We start from the raw sequence: 24842 nt of genomic DNA on the forward strand, positions 1-24842 counted from the left end.
AGTTATAGGGTAAGTAAAATAAGAGAGCTGACTGGAGAAATAGACTCACTTATGAAATTCTCCCAAGTCAGATTACTTTCAAGATATCACCTCTCTATTTTGCCTAAAGTATGCCAAAACTTGTGGATTCAACATATTCATACTCAAAAATGAACTAAACAGATTTCCTTAAACAGGAATTATTTGAATCACTGAGGAGAACTGTATCTCTCTTGCTTCAGGAATTAATTTATGAAGACTATGGATTGATAATCACTTACACAGAAAAATGTAAAGGCACTTTCAAAATGAGATCATTATTCAAACAAGAAAGAATAGCCTTTGCAAGACTACTACTGATTGAGGCTCACAAGAAAGACACAGTAGGACCTAACCTAATTCTGTTTTAACAGACAGCATTCTTCGATGTAATGTTTCAAGAGGGAAAAAAGAAATTACCCCGCTTCAGGATTTACAGTTCAACCAATAAAGAAGAAATTCCAAACCAAAGCTAAGAAAATCAGCAATGCTGAAATGCCACAAAAGAACTCAAACAAGGAGGCAGAAAGTCTGTCTATTCATCTATCATTTTAGTATTTTCCATTATTAAAGTTTAAAGATTCTTACTGAATATTAAGTTACATTCAAATTGGAAACAATCTAAGTATTTTATATATGAATACCACTCTTAAGAAACTCTCCTGAAATGTACAGACTATTTGCAATATTTGTTCTCAATACTAAATTACCAAATAAGCATATAATATTTATTAGGTCTAAGCATTTCTAATACCAACAAAAAGAGAGAAAGATTCACGGAATCATTTTTAATCAATGAAATAGAAGATAACATATTTCTATGAAGACTATGATTTATATTCTCTTGTGTTATAGAAGACTAATTTGAAGTCTAAATTATAAATTTACAGATAATTCATAAAACAAAACATCTTAGAGTCACATGGTAGCTCAGATGGTAAAGCGTCTACCTACAATGTGGGAGACATGGGTTCGATCCCTGGGTTGGGAAGATCCCTTGGAGAAGGAAATGGCAACCCACTCCAGTACTCTTGCCTCCTCCAGAGGAGCCTGGTAAGCTTACAGTCCATGGGGTCGCAAAGAGTCGGACACAACTGAGTGACTTCACTTTCACTCTAAACTGGGAACGTGACACAGAAATTTCTTCTTCTTGTTCTTTTTCATTTATTCTTACTAGTTCTAAGGCATTTCTGCAAAGAATAAGAATTTCCCACAAATCCCTTCACATGTCCAAATCAGGCCCAACTGGCATTAAGAAGAAAATGAAAGAACATCCTTAAGAGAAGCAGTGAGTCTTTGCAACTCCAGCCCCCATACACACTTGAGTTAAATAAATTCAGTAAAGGTTTTACAAACGAATGAAGCCCACTGGTCAAAAAACAAAAAGTTAAGGAGAACTTTGTCAAGCAGCTGATGTCTAAAGTTAGGCTTTCTTATCCTAAAGGAAATAAAAATCATCATAAGTATTTGTTTCATGGATTCTCTTTTTATTGGGGGGGGGTGGCGTCCATTAGCATATAGGGTTAATTTCTTTGTATGATCGATCACCTGAAACTTCACAGGTATTATCCTGAGGTGACACAAATTTTAGCTAAATTACAAGACCCATTATAAATTTTCTAATGTTCTTTTCCAGACCAAAATTAGTAAGAAAACAAACTGGATATTGCCAAAACATCCAATTTCACTTTTAAATTTTAAAAAGTGAGAGATCTTGTCGAAAAGGCAGACAGACAGACAAAGCCCAGCTTCCTTAGAATTAGTTAGCCACAGTACTGTGTTGTATCTGGAGGAAAAGGCAGTATCCCCCATCCAAGTACTAATGATGCCCGACCCTGCTTAACTTCCGAGAAAAGGTTATAGCTAACCACAACTATGTATATATTATCAAAATGGATACACCTTATAAATACTAAAATAAGGAAGAAAGCCTGGAAATTAAGGAACATAAAGCATGGAAAGCAATAAACTAACAGAGAAGAAAATATAATGAGAGTGAAAGAAACCTGTTAGATTATTTTAAGAATCTAACCAAATTCCAAGATTTACCAATATATTTTTTTCTTCATCCTTTTGGAAAAGATACTAATCCCAAAATTTGGGGCTCAAGTTACTCTATTAGGTTTAAATATTAAGTATTTGTTAAAAGAGAGAAAAGCAATAGCTAATCCAACTGTATCTTCAGGTTCTACTAGCTATAAGATAGGGAAGTAAAAAAGGTTAAAAAAAAAAAAGAAGAAGAAAAGGTGCAATACATTTTTAGAGCAGTTAATGCACTACAGAATGAAGGATAAAAGGCAATCCTAAAAATATATATCAACTATAAAAAAAGTCAAATTCAGAGTCAAGCTGCATTTAAAAAGGCAACTTCAGGGTCAAGATAACTAAACACAGAAACATTTAAATTTACCACTGCCTCCTTTAAATGAAAAAGGCTTCTATATTTCAAAAAAAGAAAACCATAATGAAAGTAATTTAATGTTAAAATTAATGGAAATATGATGAGAAACAATATTGACACAGTATTAAAATATCTCCCACAAGACACTTGTTATTATAGGAAAAAAGTAAATTAATAGTGTAGAAACCTGACAGACACTTCCTTAACCAAATTAACTTTTATCACCACCAGTATCAGGACAAATCGGTACCATGTACCTCCTGATACAATGTACTGATAAGGACATAACATCACTTCAGTGGAATCTTTTCCAAAAATGTTTAATTCTCAATCTGATTATGAAAGAACGTCAGACACACAAGTTAAAAAATAGCCTAACTAACCAGTACTCTTCAAAAATGTCACGGTTACAAAAGGCAAAGACAATGAAGAACTAGCCCAGACTGAAGAAGATTAAACAGACATGACAATTAAATACACTGTGAAATTCTAGATAGGATCCTGGACCAAAATAAGGTCATTAATGGACTATGATCAAAATGCAAATAAACTTACAGATGGTTAGTATTAACTCCTGATGTCTACATTTGTTCTACAAATATTAGCAAAAGCTGGGCGAATTCTATGTACTATTTCTGCAACTTTGGTAGACCTAAGTTTGTTTTAAAATAAAATTAAAAGGTTCTGAATAATTTGACATAAAGTGCACTTCAATCTTTCTTTAAAAACTAACACTAGTAGAAATACGGAGAAGGCAATGGCACCCCACTCCAGTACTTTTGCCTAGAAAATCCCATGGACGGAGGAGCCTTGGTAGGCTGCAGTTCATGGGGTCGCCAGAGTTGGACACAACTGAGCAACTTCACTTTCACTTTTCACTTTCATGCACTGGAGAAGGAAATGCAACCCACTCCAGTGTTCTTGCCTGGAGAATCCCAGGGACGGGGAAGCCTGGTGTGCTGCCGTCTATGGGGTTGCACAGAGTCGGACACGACTGAAGCGACTTAGCAGCAGCAGCAGCACCAACAGCAATAGAAATAACAGCATTAATGTTCTGTACTAACATCAGAAAACTAATCAGATAGTGATAGTCTTGCTTATGCTTTTTAATTTTTTTGATAAATAGTTCTATACAGAGAACTCTGATTTGGAAGAAATCAGAGATAAAAAAATATCTTCTCTTCTACAAACAGAGAAACTGAATTATGTTTATGTTAAACTAGCATGGAAATGAACTTTGGACTAAAGCAAGCATATAGGAGTAATTGGCTAAAAAACAAAAAATCTTCAGATTTTGAATTACTACATGTGAATTTTTATTCCTGCATAATAAAAAATTCAAAGAATAAAAATTTGTGCTCATTTTCTTAAAAATCTCCATAAGAAAGTACAGTGCCATAAATATCCCTCTTACAATTTTTTTTCCTAAAAATCAAATGACAAAATTCTCAATTAATAAACCTTCACTTAAAAAATGAGTTACAAGTAAATACTCGTAACCTGGTTTTTTTTTAAACACTTACGGAGAGCTTAGTATACAGCAATATAGTACGCGTTTTATATATATGGCCTCACTCAACCTCACAACTCCATGACATACAATACAATCGTCACAAGTTTACTTAGAATAAACTAAGGCACAAAGCAGTAAAGTTAACTCATCTAAGATCACAAATCTAGTAAGTTGTAGACTAGGAAACAGAAAACCAATCTGTCTCCAAGATCCTGAGTTTTAACTAATTTTATACTTTCCCAAATTATATTATTTTGATTAGCAATATTTGCTTTTAAAATACTTAGAATGTGATAAAATGCTAGAATAAACGCTTTAAGTAGAACTGAAATTTTCTTCTTTTGTTTTTCCATTTCTACCAACCCAGGAAAGTCTGCAAGGCAAAAAGACTTAGAAATAAAGTATAGCAAAACTCAGTATCAGCACCATAAATAATCTAGAAACAGATGTTTCTACAGAACCCAAAAGGCCTATATCTAAAAGTCTGTTGAAATGGTAATTCGAAATTCTTCTATCATGAAAGGATCTCCAAAAAATCAAGATTCAGAATTTTAATTTCTAGTTTACATGTCACATGTATCTATTAACCTGTCTAACAAATATATAGGACAGTCTCTTAAATGTATAAAAATCTCATAAAAAGTTCAATGAGTTTAATTATCTTAACGTACTTTAAGCATTATATTTAAGTCATTAAATATAAACATTAAATTAATAAACATTATATTAAGTCATCACTTCTGTTATGAGCAGTGTTAATAATGATCTAGCAGTAACAATTGGATTTTATTCTCTACTAATTCAGAGCTCAATTCTGCTACTTAAATAACAGTCTTTCGTTTGTTAGCGTATATAATATTTTGTATGTCTGTTGTAGCTGTCCTAAATTTTAATGTATTTTTAAAATTATTTACAGGTGGCTTTCATTATTTCTACTCAAATTCTTCTGTATATAAAAACAAGATCAAAGGAAGGTCATTCCCTTCCTCATTCTGATGAAACCTAATAAAAATCAATATAATATCTCTTTGTGAGTATGACATGAGAAGTACTCAGTAGTTTATACAAGAACAAGATGCTTTCAAATTCCTTAACAACAAAGACAGCAAGGTTTTCTAAAAGACTAGAGAATTATTTAATTATAAATAACACCTTTAATCTACTCTAGTCCTATATAACTTGTCTGGCCATTGAGCCTGCAGTGGCAAAAAGAAGTCACAGATGGCATCCTGAACTTTGGGGTCCATGTCAGTCAGTAAACCATCAGAAATTAAGAAAGCCCAAGTTTGCCAAATACTCATGAGGTATTTAATACCTACACAGTAATGAAACTGCAAACCAGGAAAATAAAGAATGCCCAACCTGATATGCTATACTAAATTTACATTCTGGGGGAAAAAAAAAAAAACATTAATCCTGATATTTTACCAACCATTCACAGCTTTCACAGACAATCCAACTTTCCAAACATTTTAGAAATAAGATTTTATAGTCACGATCCAGGTTGTGAAAATGAAAATACTGCCAAAAAAGAAGATGGTGAAATGGCCTGAAAGGAAAAGAACATCATTACCATCAAATCAACTTTAGAAATGTGATTTGACATAAAAGAGATACATGAAGCTTAGTTAAAACCACGTGGGCTATCCATACAGCTTTCTAAAGGCCATCACAGATCCTGGATTAAGGCCTTGTAAGTGCCACTATTACCACAACTCAAGCTTTCAATTTAATCAGTGAGAAAACAACAAATGTGAATATAACTTCTTCAAGAAATGAAATTCTTGTATACTCCTTCACATGTTTAAATAAGGCACTTCTTTAAGTTTTATTCAGAATACAAGATTATAGTGTTTGAGTTGGAAAATCTTTTTCCATTCTTCCTTTAAAACTTGAATCAAGTCTCTGATAAATACAGCTAATACTTTAAAAATCCTGACTTCCTGCTGTTTTATGGTCTATCGTCAAAGTTATTTCCAAAAAGGCCAGAAAATACCTTAATCTACCAATACATCTTCAGGAACATCTCCAATATCCATTCTTTTCACCTCTTTGATAAATCTTTTAGTCTCCAAAAGACTGCCATTATTTTCAGAATTTGACATTCTTTTTGGTACCACTTTCTTATTCCATTGCTGAAATAAATGCTTAACACATGAAATAGATAAATGGGACTGCAAATGTTTAACTAGGTCCTTTACTTTGTTAGCAATGTCAAGTTTTAACTATAAAACATAAGAAAAACAAAGTAAAGTAAGTAAAATGTCCTATGTTTTACTAACTGAAGCACAGAGCAAGTTCTGATTAGAGTTCCTATCTCTGAGTTCATGGAGTTAACTAGCTCTTTCTCTCCTAGTTTCAGATCTCCCCTAGGAATATGCTAACTCATACGAGGCCCATCCTTAAGGTCTGCAAACCATTTACAATGACAGGGCCAATTAAACGAGGCTGCAAATATGTCAGTGCTATACTTCTCACAACATACTCTTAAACTTCTGCCAGATGGTATATATACTTGCTATATACTTGCTATACACGTTCACATGACAACAATTATACTTTTATTTCTAATATAAATCAAATACTTAAGAGAAACAAGGTGGTATAGCAGAAAAAGAACCGCTCATGTAGAATAATAAATGAAGGGACGGGATGCACTTGAAGCCTGCCATCACTTAGCTATATGACCCAGAATATTCCTCACATGTAAAATGAAACAGATCAACATTTCCCAAAGTATGTTCCCAAAAACACAGGGTCTACAAGACACTAATAGGTGCTATATGTTCAAATGAGTTGGAGTCAAGAAATAAAACTGTCTTCTTTCTGCAGAATTTCTCCGTCTTCAATAAATTAAAATACAATGTCAGTCTCCAAGATGTATATAACAAAAAGCATTCTCCCCCAAATTCCAGGGCTCTAGAACATTTTTCTTTTTACTTGAAGAACCAGCATTCCCAAAACATTAGTTTTGAAACTTTTAAACTAGATTTCAAAATCCAGTTCAAGGAATCTCTGAAACTTAGACACCAGGTACTGACTCATTATCTTATTTAAAATAAACTGATTAATTCCATTCATTCTAAGCAGATAAGTCTTCAGTTCCATATGGGACTAAGTATGGAACAGATGGCCTTCAGGACATTACGCCTGTCTAAAACAATCTTACAGCAAAAAAGTTTCAGAACCATTTGATTAGGGAAATGGTTTCATTTTTGGAGTATCAACAATCTGCCACATGACACTACATTCCTTCTACATATTCCCTGCCTCCATTAAGAAAGAGGGAAGTGTGCTTTTAACAACTTTTATTTCCATGAGTTCCAGAATTCTGAAGCACTTCTCCAATAGTCAAGCTACAGTCCAAGCACCCTGGGATTCAGCAAAAGAATTAATCGCGATGCTTTCATTATAAATTTACTTTTCTTTTATGTATCTGGAATGGTGATACTAGATACACATTGTTCTTTAGAGAATTGAGAAGGTATGCACTCCTCCTGCATGCATTAATTCTCTAATGGAGCTCCAGGTGAGAAAGGCTACCACGAAAAATGTCACAAAGGCGCAGCATCACTTGTTTCTAAGGCTGTAGTATGGAGAAAGTCTCTAAACACGTAGACAAGTTCGTAATTTCAATTTACAGTAGGTAAGAAAGGAATCATTCTTATTTGGCATAGTAAGAGCAGCAGCTACTGTTTACCGAACAAAGAAGTGAACTTGCTGCACTACATTATCTCCTTTAATCCTCCCATTAACAGTGCAAGGGTAGCTAGTACTCCCATTTAACAGGTAAGAAATTGGGCTTACAGGTACATTTACAAAGGTCAGACAATGAAGAGACAGCATAAACAAGATTAGACACCTGATCTGAGGCCAAGGATAATGCTCATTAAACTCCACCTCATTATGCTCTACGCTCATTAGTCTACAGCCTAGATTAATCAACCTGTGTGAACAGAAAAGCTGTCATGCACATCACACACAGAATAACTAAGCATGATTTAACGTGGAATAATTCAGAAGACGTACAAGATTTTAGGATATTTCTTCGGGGTACAAGACAAAACTGTTTAAGACCAAAATCATGTCTTTTTCCCTTTGCATCCTTAGTATGTTTGCTCAGTGTGAACATATGTGTATAACAAGCATTTAATAAATATTTCTTAAATAAATAATCACACATATCAAGAAAGAACAGAAATATGATAAATATAAAAAGCCTTCTGGGCTAACAGACAATTGCTTACATTGCTTAGTTTTTCTAAAATACTTCATACAGCTAAAAACTATCACCAGATCCTCCTCTCGCCTGACCATCCCTTTTACTGGTCTTTCTATTTTTGTTCCCCCTGCCCCTTTTCATTTTTGAACCTCTAACTCAACCATGTGTATTAACTGCATTTGTATTAATTGTATTTAAGTCACATATTCACAACACAACCAGGTTTTTGTTAAGCCGATGTGTTCACTTTTTTTTTTGGCATATGGATCAATTTCTTAATAAGCTAACTGAAGCTACTGGCAGATTCTCATGAGCTAAGAATCTGAATGTAACTAGAGACATACCTAAACTTATATAAAGAAAAAACAAAGTGAGTCTGTTAGCCTATCCATTTCAGAAGGGTAACCTCACTGATAATTTCTCTTTTTCAATGTGACTGTTTCTAGGATTGGGAAGAGTGGCAAATTTAGACTCTTGAAAGCATATCAATAAGCAAAATGTCTAGAAATGCAATCAATTGTACAAGATGTGAAAATTACTGACTTTTAGCAGCTTTGGGTATTTCATATTACTGGAAAGTAAAATTATGGAACATGTGAATAAGATTTATACTATGTTACTATTAAATGACAAATTACTACTATATCCTTTAAAATATACTTTAAGATATCCTTTACTGTTAATTATAATTTTTAAAAATTCCAATTGTTTTCTATAGTTCCACTGTTTACAAGTGAATCAGGAAAATATAAAAATTAAGGAAAGCAACTTTACTATAAGACATTTGAATTAAAAGAATAACTAATGCAACTAAGATTTAAAAATAATATTCTTCTAGGTTAATGAGCAAAAAAGACTAGTAAATCTTGTTTTTTAACTTCATATAAAAATGTTCTTGTAAATTAGTAATTTTTTATTCCAATAATAATCTTGCAATGTGAACATAAGCTGTCGCTGTACAAAATTAAAAGATCTGAGTCACAATGTGCTATTATAATTGAATTGATTAAAGAGTTTTCTATTTTGAAAAGTACTGTAATTTGATCACATGAAACAAAAAATAACCTGAAGTATCAAGAGCTTATAAGTCTGTACTTAAAGCTCACTGAGATCAATACAAGGCTACCAGTCTGATCTATTAAAATGTTTGTCATAAAACTATCTCTATATCAATTTATTTTTCAGAAATTGGATTCCACTTAAGCAGATTTTCTAATTAAAGGCTTATTCTTTAGCAAAAACTTGGAAAACTTAAATAATTTTGAGTAGAAAATGCTTTCAAATGTTTTAAGAAAAAAAGAACGAAATTAAGATTGAGAGGATCATCATTTGGAACGCCACTGTACCACTCCTGAAGAACCAACAGGAAGTGTATAAGGCCAAAGAGCTCCATACTCATATGCTAAAGACTGCTTTTTTTGTGGCCTGCATTTGTGCTTTTTTTTCAAATTTTAAACTTTTTATTAGTGAAAGTGAAGTCACTCAATTGTGTCCAACTCTGCGACTTCATGGACTGTAGCCCACCAGGTTCCTCCGTCCATGGGATTCTCCAGGCAAGAATACTGGAGTGGGTTGCCATTTCCTTCTCCAGGGGATCTTCCCAACCCAGGGATCAAACCCAGGTCTCCTGCACTGCAGGTGGACTCTTTATCATCTAAGCCACCAGGGAAGCTCTTTTATTGGTATAGCTAATTAACAATGTTGTGGTAGTTTCTGGTGAACAGCAAAGGGATTCAGCCATACATATACATGTATCCATTCTCTTCCAAACACCCCTCCAATCCAGGCTGGCACATCACATTGAGTAGAGTTCCATGTGCTATACAATAGGTCCTTTTTGGTTATCCATTTTAAATACAGCAGCGTGTACATGACCTTCCCAAACTCCCTAACTATCTCCTCCCCCAGGCAATCATAAGCTCCTTTTCTAAGTCTGGGTCTCTTTCTGTTTTGTAAATAAGTTCATCTGTATCAATTCTTTTTAGATTCCAGGTATAAGGGATGTCATACGATATTTCTCCTTCTCTGACTTACTTCACTCATTATGACATTCCCTAGGTCCAAAGTAGTATCAAGTATCAATACTACTGGCCCTCCCCATCTGTGGAGCCCACATCCTCAGATTCAACCAACCAGAGAATGGCCGAATCCATGGATATGGAACCCACAAAGACAGAGAGCCAGAGTGGTACAAGCTCTGGAATCAAATCACCTCATGGAATACTAGCTCCATCACTTAGTAGTTATGTGACCAACTTCCTTGACAATATTTTACCTGTAGTAGTATGTCAGCCAATAATATAGTGAAAGACATTTTAGAATCATCTGTCATCCAATCCTCAGGTCCCCTATGAATTTATCATCAACCTTATACAAATTTACCTAAAAAAAAAAAAAGTTGAAGAAGTTGCTACTTCAAGTATTATTTACCTTCAGTAAATATTAAACATACTTGATACTGGGGCTTCCTAGGTGGCTCTAGTGGTAATGAACCCACCTGCCAATGCCAGAGGCATGTGAGACATGGGTTTGATCCCTGCACGAGGGATGATCCCCTGGAAGAGGAAATGACAACCCACTCCAATAATTCTTGCCTAGAGAACCCCATGGACAGAGGAGCCTGGCAGGCTACAGTCCACAGGGTCGCAGAGTTGGACAAGACTGAAGCACCTGAGCACACACGCAAGTATGCTTGTTCCTAAAAGGATTGGGATGAGGGGATATATGTATACTTATGGCTCATTCACACTGCTGTACGGCAGAAACCAAGACAACATAGTAAAGCAATATCTTCCATTTAAAAATAAATTTTAAAAAAGGACTCAGATGCAGTTTAATATTTGGTTTATTACTATGGGATTCAAGAATGGAGGCAGAAAACTAGTTAAGATACCTAGCTTGGACTCACCCTACACCTCCTCATTCTAGATCTACCCTTCCTCCCTGGAATCTCAAAACAAGTAAATTCCTAATAAGATATATATCCAGTTGTACAAACATAAATCCTGATGTCACATAGGAGAATAACTGGTAAGTAATGTTTGACAGATCCCAAGAGAACAACACAATGAAAAAACAGCTTAGGAATCACTGAAATCCCTTATTTTAAGATTCTATGATATCATGGAATATCCACCAAAGACAAAAGATAAGGCTCCATGATTGACTCTGGAAGAGAAGTTAAGATCAACTGTAAGTGATCAAGCCTTTTAAAACAGGACAAGAAGGAAAGACTCAGACATGTGATGGCTCATTAGCACCTGATCAGCAGACAGCACTGGAGCCCAAACCAGAGATTTACTCAATTCACCTCATCACCTTACACCCCAAACAATACAGTTGAAAAAACAAAAATCAAGTAAAAAAGGTTAACTACAAAGTAGCATTTTTTCCAAAATAAATTTAATAAGGTAAGTTTCACTGAACCAGTTCAGTTCAGTTGCTCAGGTGTCTGACTCTTTGTGACCCCATGGACTGCAGCACGCCAGGCTTCCCTGTCCATCACCAACTCCTAGAGCTTATTCAAACTCATGTCCATTGAGTTGATGCCATCCAATCATATGAACCTCTGTTGTCCCCTTTTCTCCTCCCACCTTGAATTTTTCCGAGCATCAGGGTCTTTTCCAAAGAGTCAGTTCTTCGCATCAGGTGCCTGAAGTATTGGGAGTTTCAGCTTGAGCATAAGTCCTTCCAATACCATCTCTCAAAAGTAAATTTTAAAACAGGAGAGTATTTCCCTCAATAAAGAATCCTAGTCATTGTTGAAAATAGCACAACAAAAAGGATACAACGAAGAAAACAAAACGACATTAAAGGCATAAGCAAATACCTCCTCATGAAAGAAAGTGATTGTATTATCCATTTCTAAAAAAGAGACTTAAAACATCTAAAATGAGAAATCAGCTTTGATACAATTATTTGATTCACTGCATTGAAAAGATGATAAAAATATTTCAAAGAAAAAACTGAGGGGGGAATATTATAAAAAAATATCCAAATAAGTAGGTATCTACACAATACCTTAAACTGATAGGTAACTGATATGCCATTTATTCATCAGTAACTGACATGCCATTTATTCATCAATAATTTCATTAATATAAATAGAAAATTATATAAAATATATATTCAGTATATGATATATATTTTATAATATATAAAATTGATATAAAATATAAAAATCATTGATAATTACTTAAATCTTAGCATGTATTAGGGACTTTTTAGTACTGAAAATATTCTCTGTAATATCTGTCTGTAGAAGCCTAACATTTATTTATAACACATTATGAATTTCTTACAGAAGACTCTTACTAGGAAAATGTGAAGCACTTCCCTTATTTGAGAATGGGGAAAAAAGGCAACATAGAGCAGCATATTAAACAGTCCATGGTTAAATGATACAATGTGGCAAATACAACTAAAAATACCATCTCTTTATACTTATCCATAGCTCAGTAATTAACACCGTTTGGAATTTACTCAGGTTCATGCTTCCTTAAAATAATATACAAAACATAACCTAACTTTCAACTAGTGAACAGTCAATACCGTATCAAATTTCTCTGGGGTTTTCTTAAAATTTCCAACTCTGACTTTGCTGTCAGGTTATGAACTGCTACTTTCTTTCTGTCATCCTACATGCCTAAGAGTCCCGTTTTCCCCTTCCCCTCCCCTCATCTCCTTTAAGATGATACAGCTAGTAAAAGTCCAAAAAAGGACCAGAGGAAACAAGCAAAACAAAAAAACCCACATAGCTTTGTTTTATGATGGCAATTTCCAGCGGTTTCGGAAGCCAGAGCTGCGTTCTGAAGGATTAAGTTACCCACTCTGGATAAGTGGAGTGTTACAGTGTGTGGACTGGGTCCTTACCTTCTTAGCTTTCCTAATGAGGCCAAGGTCACTGGTTCAAACCATTATCTCAGATTGCAACCACAAAGAAAATGTGCCTCTATCTTCACCAGTGATGGAAAGGGAACTACTGAACTTCTCATACCCCATTAAGAAAGGAAGCAATGAGACATCCAAAGTAAGGATGTGTTTCCTAAAACACAGCACTGATCAGGCCACTACACGAACACAAGAAGGGCCCTCCATTCCAAGTCCAATTAAGTCCAAACTTGGCAATCCTGCCTTTAAGGCTTTTCAAAGTTAGCCTCGTCTGCCACGTTCTTGTATACAGACATTATCTCCTACCAACTTAGACTATGTCCTGTGTTCTTTTCTATAAAACACTCTCCATACCTTGAATCTTTGGGGCTGTTTTCTCTGCTAATGTGACTTATATTACAAATCCCCACAGCTATCAAAGTTCTCTCAAAAGCATGTGATCTTTACATTCTATCTCTCACCACTGCTTTAATAATATCTCTCATGAAACACCATATCCTACCTTGTCCTACTTTTCCCATTTACTGGTTTTCTATCTCAAGTCATTCCCTAAAATGTTTCCAGAAGCTTGCAAAAATAGATGTAAATATTACAAGATAAATTATAAATGGGTGAAAAAACTGACACAAAGGACCAAAATTAGGAGAAGAGTAATATATCTGTTACCTGTTATCTCTTCCTTTCATGTACATGTGTGTGTGTGTGTGTGTTTGCGCACACGCATATATATGTATATATTTATTTATTCTTAAATTCAACTGCAGGCTCTCCTTAAGGATATAAATGCTAATGCTATGCTAAGTCACTTCAGTCGTGTCCGACTCTGTGCAACTCCATAGACGGCAGCCCACCAGGCTCCCCCGTCCCTGGGATTCTCCAGGCAAGATCACTGGAGTGGGTTGCCATTTCCTTCTCCAGTGCGTGAAAGTGAAAAGTGAAAGTGAAGTCGCTCAGTTGTGTCCGACTCCTAGCGACCCCATGGACTGCAGCCTAGGAGGCTCCTCCGTCCATGGGATTTTCCAGGCAAGAGTACTGGAGTGGGGTGCCATTGCCTTCTCCGAAGGATATAAATAGTGCTATGTATATACACGTAAATAAATTACATCCTTTCAAATACCCAGGAGATTCTGTAATCTAAGGACAATTTTAAAGCGTCCTCTTAAAAAAGCATATACCTTTGTATATGTGAAGTCACTCAGTAGTGTCCAACTCTGTGTGACCCCACGGACTGTAGCCTACCAGGCTCTTCCGTCCATGGGATTTTCCAGGCATGAGTACTGGAGTTGGGTGCCATTTCCTTCTCCAGAGGCTCTTCCCGACCCAGGGATCGAACCCCAGGTCTCCCACATTGTAGGCAGACGCTTTACCATCTGAGCCACCTCGTGTACCCACACATATGTGTGTATATTCCCAAATTTTTGAAATGGCAAACAAAAATGAAAAAAGGCACCAACATATAAAGGAATACGTTTTGTGGCACTTTAGATGTCAATAAAATAATCAAATTACATTTACTGTCAATGATAATGTTTTTCTCACTTTGAATAAATCTATACCATTTCCTTTTTGGTAGAGACTCTTGCCTGGAAAATTCCATGGATGGAGGAGCCTGGTGGGCTACAGGCCATAGGGTCGCAAAGAGTCGGACACGACTGAGCGACTTTTCCCACACTAGGAGTGCTCAGGGGATAGGAAGAAATAATTCCATCTCTTTCTAGTGCCTGGAAGAAACTGGCAATGGACTCTGGCTAGTACGCAAAGAAATCTCCTATGATCAATAATGTAAGGAACCCATCCTAGATATTTAGTTCACAGTTACTTGGATTTCCTTTCACTACTAAATACATTTAGGACACATCTGCTTTGGATGACAAACACAGATAAAACCTATGGAGACATTAAACTGCCAAAATCGTACCTGAAGGTTAGAACCACTTAATCCTTCAGACCTTTAAAACTGCAGCTGTAAATCAATAGCTTTTCTGGAAAATCAGGGTTGTCTTTTTCCTTTTTGACATAAGAGAAATGAAACATTGCTTTGAGGGAGGAGAAGCTAGAAAAGTGAATACAGTATTTTTACAAGTTGAGAAATTTGCTAACCAAAGGGTTCCTGAACTGAATCATCTTACAATGAAAACCACAATCCCCCTAATTTCCTCCATTCATTAAGACTGCTTTAAGACAACTTTAAGACTGCTATGACTCCAGAGCACATAATCTATCTCAAATGGTTTTATTAAACCCTTGCCCCACAAAAATAATACAAGAGTAAGATTTTATTACTATCACCACTAGAAATATATCATACCCATATGATAGCAAAAATGTAATACTAGATATTATTTCAACTATACATCTATATGTTGTTTGACTAACTAGTCAATACGTGGCTTGTTGACATGGAGATATACACTAACCCTAATAACCAAAGAAATTAGGTAACTAGGAGAGCTGAGAGAGAATAAAGTCTCATCAACAGTGAGCAATTTTATAATCAATCCATCCATCTACAATTACTCAGAAAAAGAATACTCAGACACGTACACTGAGTACCAGGAGCTCCTCGCCTAGGTTGTAAATCAGTATTATAAAAATAATCTGGGCTGCCTGGAAAAATAAGATGCTATCTCATCTGTCTTATCCCCAGGAAGCTCAGAGTACTCTTTACTCTATGGCTCCATGGATGAGAAAAGGCAATACCATTCACCACGATCTAATCCTTAATAAAATCAAGCCATGGTGAATCTTCTCCCCAGTCAACACAAATACAGTTTTAAGCCACGCAGCCAGGTTTAACACTGGTATGTCCACAAAAGGATATGAAAACCTTTGAAGACTCTCAGAACTAGCCTCTGATGACTCCTGAACTACAACAGATTCTGTATTTTCCCTTCTGTTTTTAATAACCCCAACCTGAAAAGGCCTCATCTCTTAATACTTTTTTACTCCCATTTAATATCCATATATAATCAATTAAATTTATTGCTAATTCTAATCACTGCCACATCTTTTTCATGGTTCCTTGCCCTTAACAGAAACCATAACTTACTAGTTTAGTAACAAGTAACTACAGTGACCATAAGCAAAACAGAGTGGTTAGGAATTTTAAACAAGTAATTAACTCAACACTTACTACACTAACAAAGGAAACTCTTAATACAAACAAGTGGCATTTTGCCAGTTAAATGTTTATATTTTAAACAGCTGAAACTGCAAAGAACTGTCAAGGTAAGACTTAGATATTTGAGAATCATTTATGCTAAAGAGCTGAACCAGTCAAAAGGAGATAAAGAAAAATACTGACACAATGTAGAAATAAATGGGTTTAAGTTGGAGAACTCATCATAAACTTACATAAACAAAACATATGTGCAAAAATAAACAGAGATGCTTGTTAAAAGCAGCAAGTAAGCATTGCTTTTTGCTCATAAACAGCAAAAAGTAATCAATTTTCAATCAACTCTCTCTCAATCAACTATACTAAAGGAGAAAATACTGTTATCACATGATGTATCAAGAACTTATTTACCTTTCAAATATGTCATAATAGTGTTTTTAAAAAGAAGTTGTCTTTATGCCAACATTAAATTTTTTTTTCTTCGCTTATTAAGCAGATTTTGACTGAGTATCTACTATCAGATACCGACATATACTTTGTATAAATAGTAGCAAACCAAAAACCTGTTTGTGAAGCTTAAAATCAAACAGATAATCACACACAAATTACAAGCTGTACTAAGCACTATAAAATAACAAGGTAATCTTAAACAGTGTTAACAAAGAATCTAAGTTTAGACTGGTGTATCAGAGAAGGCCTCTTAAGGTGACAGTGAGGCTTTAGGGAGGAAAGGAGGAAAGATGACATAGAACACGTTTTGGCTAAAAGAACAGTCCAAGCCAAAGCCTGGAGGACAGAGCAAGAAAGGATGACAACCTGAGGGTCTGAAAGGAGGCAGATGGGACTCAAAAAGTGAGGGGAAGTAGCATATGAAGCCAGAAGGGAGCAAAAGCAAAATGGAATCACCTTAAAAAAAAATGGAAATGCCTTAGGGATTTGGGACAAGTGAGTAACTGAAACAGATTTCCATTTTAAGAATGTCATTCTGACTACAAGACATAAAATCAGAGAAAGGCAAGAATGTATGCAGAAAGTTGGTGAAGAAGCAACAGCAGTACTTTTCAGAGTTGAGTATGTTATCTTAGGCTAGAGTTTTGGCAACAGAGATGGCGAAAGAAAAGATAAATTCAAGATATATTTAGAAAGTAATGGTCAGAATGTAGAGGGTGAGGGAAAGAAATGACTCAGGCTCCTAAAGTGAAGAACTAGAAAGAGAAATAACATTTAGTAAAATGAGGATGACTAATGAATTTGAGAGTTCAAGTAATGAGGAGGTTAAGACTGTGATCTGTTGAGACTGGGAGGCTGTGAGAACGCAAGTAGAGATAACATTTAAGGCAAAGGCCCACATCAGTCTAGAACTAAGAAGAGCTCTACTACCTAGGGAAAAGGGAGGAGATGGGAAGAGGACACAAATCCAAAGAACTCCAACGATGAGTCTGATAGAAGAGCTGAACTGAAAGTAAATGAGAATGGGTGTTTCAAGGAAGGAAAACAAAGCTCAACTAGACCTCATGAGGCTGAAAGGTCCAGTAAGATTTTCAGGTCTAGCTGATAGGTAAGGAAGAAGTGAAGGGTTGGGGAGAGTGGGCCCTTTGAATATATGCAAGCCTAGGAAAAATGTCAACCTGGAATCCAAAACTCAATATAGACAGATCATTCTTTTAAAATAACATAAACATCCTTTATAATGTTTCCCCTCACGTCATTTCTTTTAATAAGCCACTAAAGCATATTCTTACCATGACATAGTCAACCCTAAAGACACAGTGACACAGCAAAAATCAACCACTATGGTTCAGATAATGCCATACCAGAACAGGGCGTGCTCTGCAGTTTCATATTTTTAAATTGAAGTTTCTAAACAAACAAACAAACAAAAAAATCTATTTGCTTTTCAATACTGAAGCCAATGTTACAAAGACAGAATTTAGATTAGAAAATTAAAATGGTTTTCCTGAAAAGATACTTTTCATACAACTTTCCCCCCAAAATGTTAAAACTAACTCATCTAACATTTGTCTGTCTACTGTATTTTCCAGGTACATCTATCTTATGACTCTGCCCACTTTTTTCCTCATCAAAGGGTCACAGGTAAATGCTGATATATTCTAGGGCAATTCCATGATTTGTACTAAGACACAAATCAACGAGGCCTGCCTTCTTTCAGGTTTTCAGCCACTCTAATACTCCTTTGGGGCTCACCTCGTGTTGGCCTTATGAGCAGTGGAAACAGCACCAGATTCTGAATTGGAAAAACGACTTTTAATCCTTATTCTGCTTCACTGCTATGTGTGTAACCTTACACAACCCACTCGGTTTCTCTAATAAACCAAATAAGCTTCTGTTTACGCACCAGTAAATTAGAGAAAACTTAATTCACAAGGCTGTTTAGTGATTAAATGTGATAATAAGTATTAACTGAATCTAATCCAACATTTAAAATCATTTCTGTGAACTGAAATACCAAGTTATATGCCATTCTTATTTCTGCTGAATATAAGCCAAGCGATTCCACTCAAAATTTATGTACTAATTACAGATCAAGTTTTGGATTAGCATCATTCTTCATATTTAACAGCATAGCATTCTACAACTGAAATAGACGTGTAGTTAACCACAGTTCACACTCCTTTCCTAAAAACCTCACAAACATGACAGAAAAGGAATTTTTAAGATATAAAAAGCCATGAGCCCACAAAAATTGAGAAAATGGGTGAAAAGACAATAGCAACAAAAATTTGGAAGCTGGAAAGCAGATGGTTGAGTGACAAATGACTTAGCAAACACTAGGAAATCAAATCTTTAGCAAACAGTGGGGAAAGCCAAGAACAAACCCAATTTAAACTGTAAAATCCCCAAAAGACTCAGGAATTGGCAGTACCACATACATCTGAAGTGGGATGTGGGGGAGAGAGAGTGCTAAAATAAGAAAGATTGTTTAAAAGTCTGTTTAAGAAGCAACCAGCCCCACAGATACCAACCACCCCTCCCCAACCCCAACAAAAAACTGAAAATATATTGTCTAGTGAATATAAAACACAAGATCCTGGGACTGAGAAAACGAGGCACAGCAATATGCAGCAGAGCATACCGAAAACAAGCTGACCGAGTGAAGGAACACATACGGAGGTGCCTGGACAGGTTACCACACAGTGAAGCTAACAAAACCTCTCAGAATTCCAAATCAGCATTTTACTCCCCTACTCACACACAACCACCATCTAAGGAAAGGCTGTAACACAAAAGATAAAGACCAAACAAATAAAAACTAAGAGAGTAAAAAATGGAGTACACAGATCACACATGGAGAAGAAACCTAAATGAATAAAAAAAAAAAACTAACACTTATACTCAGCTAAGAGAAAGTATGATTGCTACTAGAACAGGATAGATACTATTCAAAAGGACCAAAGACAAAAGCTCTTGGAAATTTAACATATGATAATTTATGATAATAGATGAAAACTCAACAGCAGTAGAGCAAAAAGAAAAAGATGGAAAATAGGAAAGAAAATATCAGAAAATCAGAAGACTGGTCAAGAAGGTCTATTAACCCAATAAAAGAAATTCGAGAAAGAAAAGAGAAATCGGAAAGAAATAATCAACAACCTCATTCAAGAAAAAGTCCCAAAACTAAAAGGCGTTTCCAGACTGAAGGGCACACCAAGCATTCAGCACCCTGAATGAAAAGAAATCCACATAAGGAACCCTCACTGTTAAATTTCAGAATGCTAAAAACAGATACACTCTTAAAAGTTTTCAGATATTTAAAAAATGAGAGAAGGGAAGAAAAGAGAATAGATAAGAGGACAGGGGTAAAAAGGAAAAACAAAACACACACAAGCCACATGTAATATATGTAAGCCATCAGAACGGCTTCAAACTTCCCAAAAGCAGCATGGAAGCTAGAAAGCTATGGAGCAAAATGATAAAATAATACACTTTCCAATCCAATATCCTTTACCTAACTGTATAAGGGTAATATAAAGCCATTTAAAAATATGGAGCAAGCCAAGAAAGAATATGACATGGGTCACTGGAAAAGAGAGATCCAACCACAGAACCCCACAATATTAGGGAAGTCTAAAAGGCAATTAGTCCAGAATGAAGATCAGAGAAATATGAGAGACTTCCTCAGAAAGATAAAAGTGGTAACAATACCTGATATGTCTGAACATCTCCAGGGACATTTGATGAAATGCTGAGTCAGTGATTACTACAGAGAAAACTAAAGCGGCAGTGAGGCGTGGAGACAATAAATTCCAGCCAGATCAGCCTATGGAAAAGCTAACAGTCAACAAGTCACATTGAGAACTGCTTATCAGCTCTTTAGTCTCCTACATTCAAGTACACCCAGAAGATCAAGAATTGCCAGACATCTGAGGAGAGGCTCTATCACAAAAGGTTAAGCCCAAAACCCACAAAAATGGGAAGAAAGGCAACCTGGAGGAAACAGATGATGATGGATGAAAACATGGGGTAAGGGAACCCACTACTAACATTTGTACATGTTAAACAATATACAGAAATATATATACAAGTATACCATACATACTAGATGGCTGGGATCTGAGGAGGAAGGCAAGTGCAGGACATTAGACAGGCTAGGAAAAGTTATACTTTACAAGAAAACTGAATAATCAACAGTGATGCAATCATAACTATTAAGATGAAGGGGGGACCAGGAGGAAGGAGGACCAGCTGAGTAGATCATGACAAAGTTAATCTTCATTTTCTACCCAGGAAGTTACTAAAGCCAAAAACAAAAGCTAGGAGTATTTTTACCTAACACATACTTATACAAAGCAAACCTAAAGGAAATCAACTTTGAATATTCATTGGAAGGACTAATGCTGAAGCTCCAAGATTCTGGCCACCTGATGCAAAGAGCTGACTCATTGGAAAAGACCCTGATGCTGGGAAAAATCGAAGACAAAAGGAAAAAAGGGCAGCAGAGGATGAGATGGTTAGACAGCATCACTGACTCAATGGGCCTTAATTTGAGCAAACTCTGGGAGACAGTGAAGGACAGGGAAGTCTGACATGCTACAGTTCATGGGGTTGCAGAGAGTTGGACACGACTTAGCAACTGAACAGTAATATAGAGCATATGAGTTAGAGACATTTCAAAGGACTTTCCAAATTCGTTTCATTCTTACAAAATCCTACGCGGTAGATACTATTCTCACCACTTTCTAAAGTGAGCAAACCGAGGAACAGAGAGGTTAAGCAGCTGGTGAACAACAGAGGGTGGCTCAGACCCAAGCAGTCCATGCTCCTAACCACCTAGCTGCGTTGCACGTCGAGTAGTAATACAGGCGGTTATTTAGAGACTAGGAGATAAATATCACAATCATCATCTACAAGAGGTGAAAGTGATTGCTTCAGGGAAATAGAGAGGGCAGGAAGCTTTTCTTTGTTTTGATAAGCACGTAAACTATTTGGCTCTTTAAACTGGGCAGGTACAACATAAATAAAAATTAGATCTTATAATTTAGTATTTCACAGTTAAAGTATTTTATCTGATGCAACCATCCTAAGAAGCTGGCAAAAATGAGTATCACTCCTATTGGATAAGAAAGCTCAAATTCCTCATTAATAAATATTTGAGGAACTACTCTATATACAGGTACTCTATTTAGAAGATAAATATCAATTTACTTTAAGGTATGAAATTTCTTTTCATTCTGTTGCATTAAATTATATGATCCTGCATCTCCAACAGTTATGCTTAAGGTGAGAGACAATACAAGTTTTAAATCATCCAAAAGGCAAAGAAAGGTCTGCTCATTAATTCTTTCAAAAAACACTTAGCTCTTGCCCTTGAAGAATTCACGGTCTTGTGGGGAAAATGGGTAAATTTAATTTTAATTGAACATGCACAGTGCCTTGAATAGAGGAACACTAAAAAGGGCTAAGGCAAACCTTTCTTGAAGAGAATGCTACAGAGGGAACATCTGAGCTGAGTCTTGAAGGATGAATGGAAGTTTGACCAATTTCACAGAAGAGGCTGTATTAACAATCACAAAACACTGAAAACATCAGTGTGAAATACCTGCATCTTCCCTGTGCTGTAACAATAAGTTCACATTAAAGGCTAACCTAAGACATGATGTGTTTTGTTTGCTAGCCACCCAGTTGTGTCCAACTCTTTGCAACCCTGTGGATTATAGCCCACCAGACTCCTAGTCCATGGAATTCTCTAGGCAAGAATACGGGAGTGGGTAGCCATTCACTTCTCCAGGGGGGTCTTCCCAACCCAGGGACCAAACTCAGGAATCTGAGCCACCAGGGAAGCCCAATATAAGACATTAAAACCTTTTTAAGGAGAATGATTTTTTTTTTTTTTAAAAGATCACACATAATCTTAAGGCCTGATCCATGTTTCTAATCTTTATAGTCTCTGCCAGTAGCCAACACCAGTAGACACATGTGTTACCAACATTTTAAAATTTACCCTGTGTCAATATTATTTCAAAAGATGAAAAAAGAACAGCCAATCTTCATTTATCCTACCACCTAAAAGTTTTATTGCTAATGCGTTTTCTAAGTCATAATACTGACATTACAATGTATCCTTTTCTCCCATGAGATCCATAGGTGAAGCCCAGAAGACACAAACAACACAGAAACTAACATGGGAAGAAAAAAGTAAAAACAATTTTTAAAATCATTATCACTTAACAATTTTTCCCCAAACTACAGTGATAATCCGCAGTAAAATGCCAAGAAAATAATACACAAATTTACCAGATCTGACCTTTACAGCTATTTTAGGGGTCATTTTGATATTACAGAATTTAAAGGATGTTAACAAAAGCTCAAATATGTGGTTAATTCAAAACAGGTACAGTCAACTCAAGTTACTGTACACCAATATTTAATCATATTTCTCAGTATCTGTTTTGCCCCTTTAATTTCAAACCTTTCTACATAATTTGCCCCTCATTAGTCCTCACCTCAGTTGCTATATGGAAAAATTTTGTTCTAGTATCTTAAACTGGGACTCTAGCTCTACAGTTAAAAACCGAGTTGTAAGTAGCAACATCTGACTTTAATCGTCTGGAACACCATGTTACGGAAAGCTCTATCATGCCCTACCACCAGGAGGAGAAAACAAAAAGGAAAAAGTCATGCCAGGAGACCACAATGGTAATTAGTAAAAATCATGGCAGGTTTGAATTCAAAGTATGTGGTTTTCATTTGTGTATCCACCCATCTTTTACTTCTCTAAATTTAGCATCCACATAATATACCTGTTCTTATAGGGGTTTTACTCAGATCACACTCACTAGATTTAGAAAACCTGAATATCTGAGGTAAGTTAATTATTTAAAATTATAGATGTGTATTAGCATGATTTGATAAATTTAAAGGTTTAGCAACAATTATAATATAACTATTAAGGAAACCACCTCCTAGAAGAGGTCTCTCTTTAAAGCATAGCCTTGTATACATGATACAGAATACATGTGGCTAGATAACAAGATTCTATATATGACTTAGAAAAATAAGAATCCTCAAAGGCAAGAATTTAAATTATTTCAATTAACTATGCCTTTACCTTATATCTTTTAAGTAATTAAAAAAAAAAGAAGGCCTCACTGAAACATTTGGCCTTTGTTTTTCTAAAATGGCAATTCTTTTGAAATATGCTCAATTTTTCCAAAGTGAAAACCACAGATATACATTTAGAATGTAAATGTTCCAACTGGCTTAATAAAAGTTCAATCACAAAAATCTCCAATACTAAAATATTTAAGTATCTTTCACATTTATTCAAAGTTCCACAGTGAAAATGAATAGCCTCTGTCAAAACTCCTTGATCAAAACTATTACTTTGATCAAGGTTAGTAAGGCAAATCTGTGAAAAGAACATTCCTTTAAAAATCGACTTAATTTAAAGCCGTGTAGTATCATGAAAGGTTTCACAACTCTTCTAGCTAGCCAGCTTCAAAGACACAATTTGATTCAATAAATGTGATCACATTATTACCAATCCTATTAAGAAAACAATGGTCTAGTAATGTATTTTAGGCTTTCTATATTTCTCTGGTTAGAGAAGAGAACAAGTGGAGTAGATTAGCAGGAGAACAAAGTCAGTTTCATGTCTCTATAAATTCAACCCTCCAAGACATTCTCTTTCTTTCCTCTTTAAAACAGCTACCATCTTGATCTACTATGCAAAAGGAAAAACATACTGCCTACTACTGTCAAAGATAAATTGGGCTGTTTTTAAGAGTGTATGCCCCTCCTCCCCCACAAAACATTTTTTACCATTCCCATTTCTTTACTGTTCAGATAAAACGACCATTAAGTACACAAAAGTTGGTCAATTAGTTTGAGAGCAACCTAACCCAGTATAACCCAGCTTAGGTCACCTTTCCTATAATATCTGACTAGGAGAAGCAGTAACATGATCTTTTTCAGACTAATAGCACACACAGTAGAACTTTGGGTCATCGAGTCCAGTGAAGGAGAAACAAATGGAACCACAACCTCCCCTCCTGCCCCCAAGAGATGATCATAACGATTTTAGTAAGTCAAAAGAAAAGATGAACTATTAAGCTGGGTTGGCAAAAATTAAGCTTCTGTTCATAATTAATTCTAAAAAACCATCTCATAAATAACAAAACCGCTTGGGGCTCCCATACCTACTCTTAATGTTCAAAAACCA

The 24842-nt window shown here is 35.6% G+C and overlaps 1 protein-coding gene across 14 annotated transcripts in view; it reads right to left on the minus strand.

The window, feature by feature from the left end:
* Positions 1-24842, minus strand: part of TSC22D1 (TSC22 domain family member 1) — a 124014-nt gene that overhangs the window by 95448 nt on the left and 3724 nt on the right. For 2 of the 14 annotated variants that reach the window (XM_055542015.1, XM_055542011.1), the window contains one exon: positions 7253-22797. The exons of the other annotated variants lie outside the window; for them this stretch is intronic. In XM_055542015.1, coding sequence (XP_055397990.1) covers positions 22731-22797 — 67 coding nt within the window. In that variant the 3' untranslated portion in view covers positions 7253-22730. Of the gene's footprint in view, positions 1-7252; positions 22798-24842 lie in introns of those variants that run through there. 14 annotated transcript variants of the gene reach the window in all.

Source organism: Bubalus kerabau, chromosome 12 (genome assembly GCF_029407905.1).
Source record: "Bubalus kerabau isolate K-KA32 ecotype Philippines breed swamp buffalo chromosome 12, PCC_UOA_SB_1v2, whole genome shotgun sequence".
In the NCBI taxonomy this organism is placed as follows: Eukaryota; Metazoa; Chordata; class Mammalia; order Artiodactyla; family Bovidae; genus Bubalus; species Bubalus kerabau.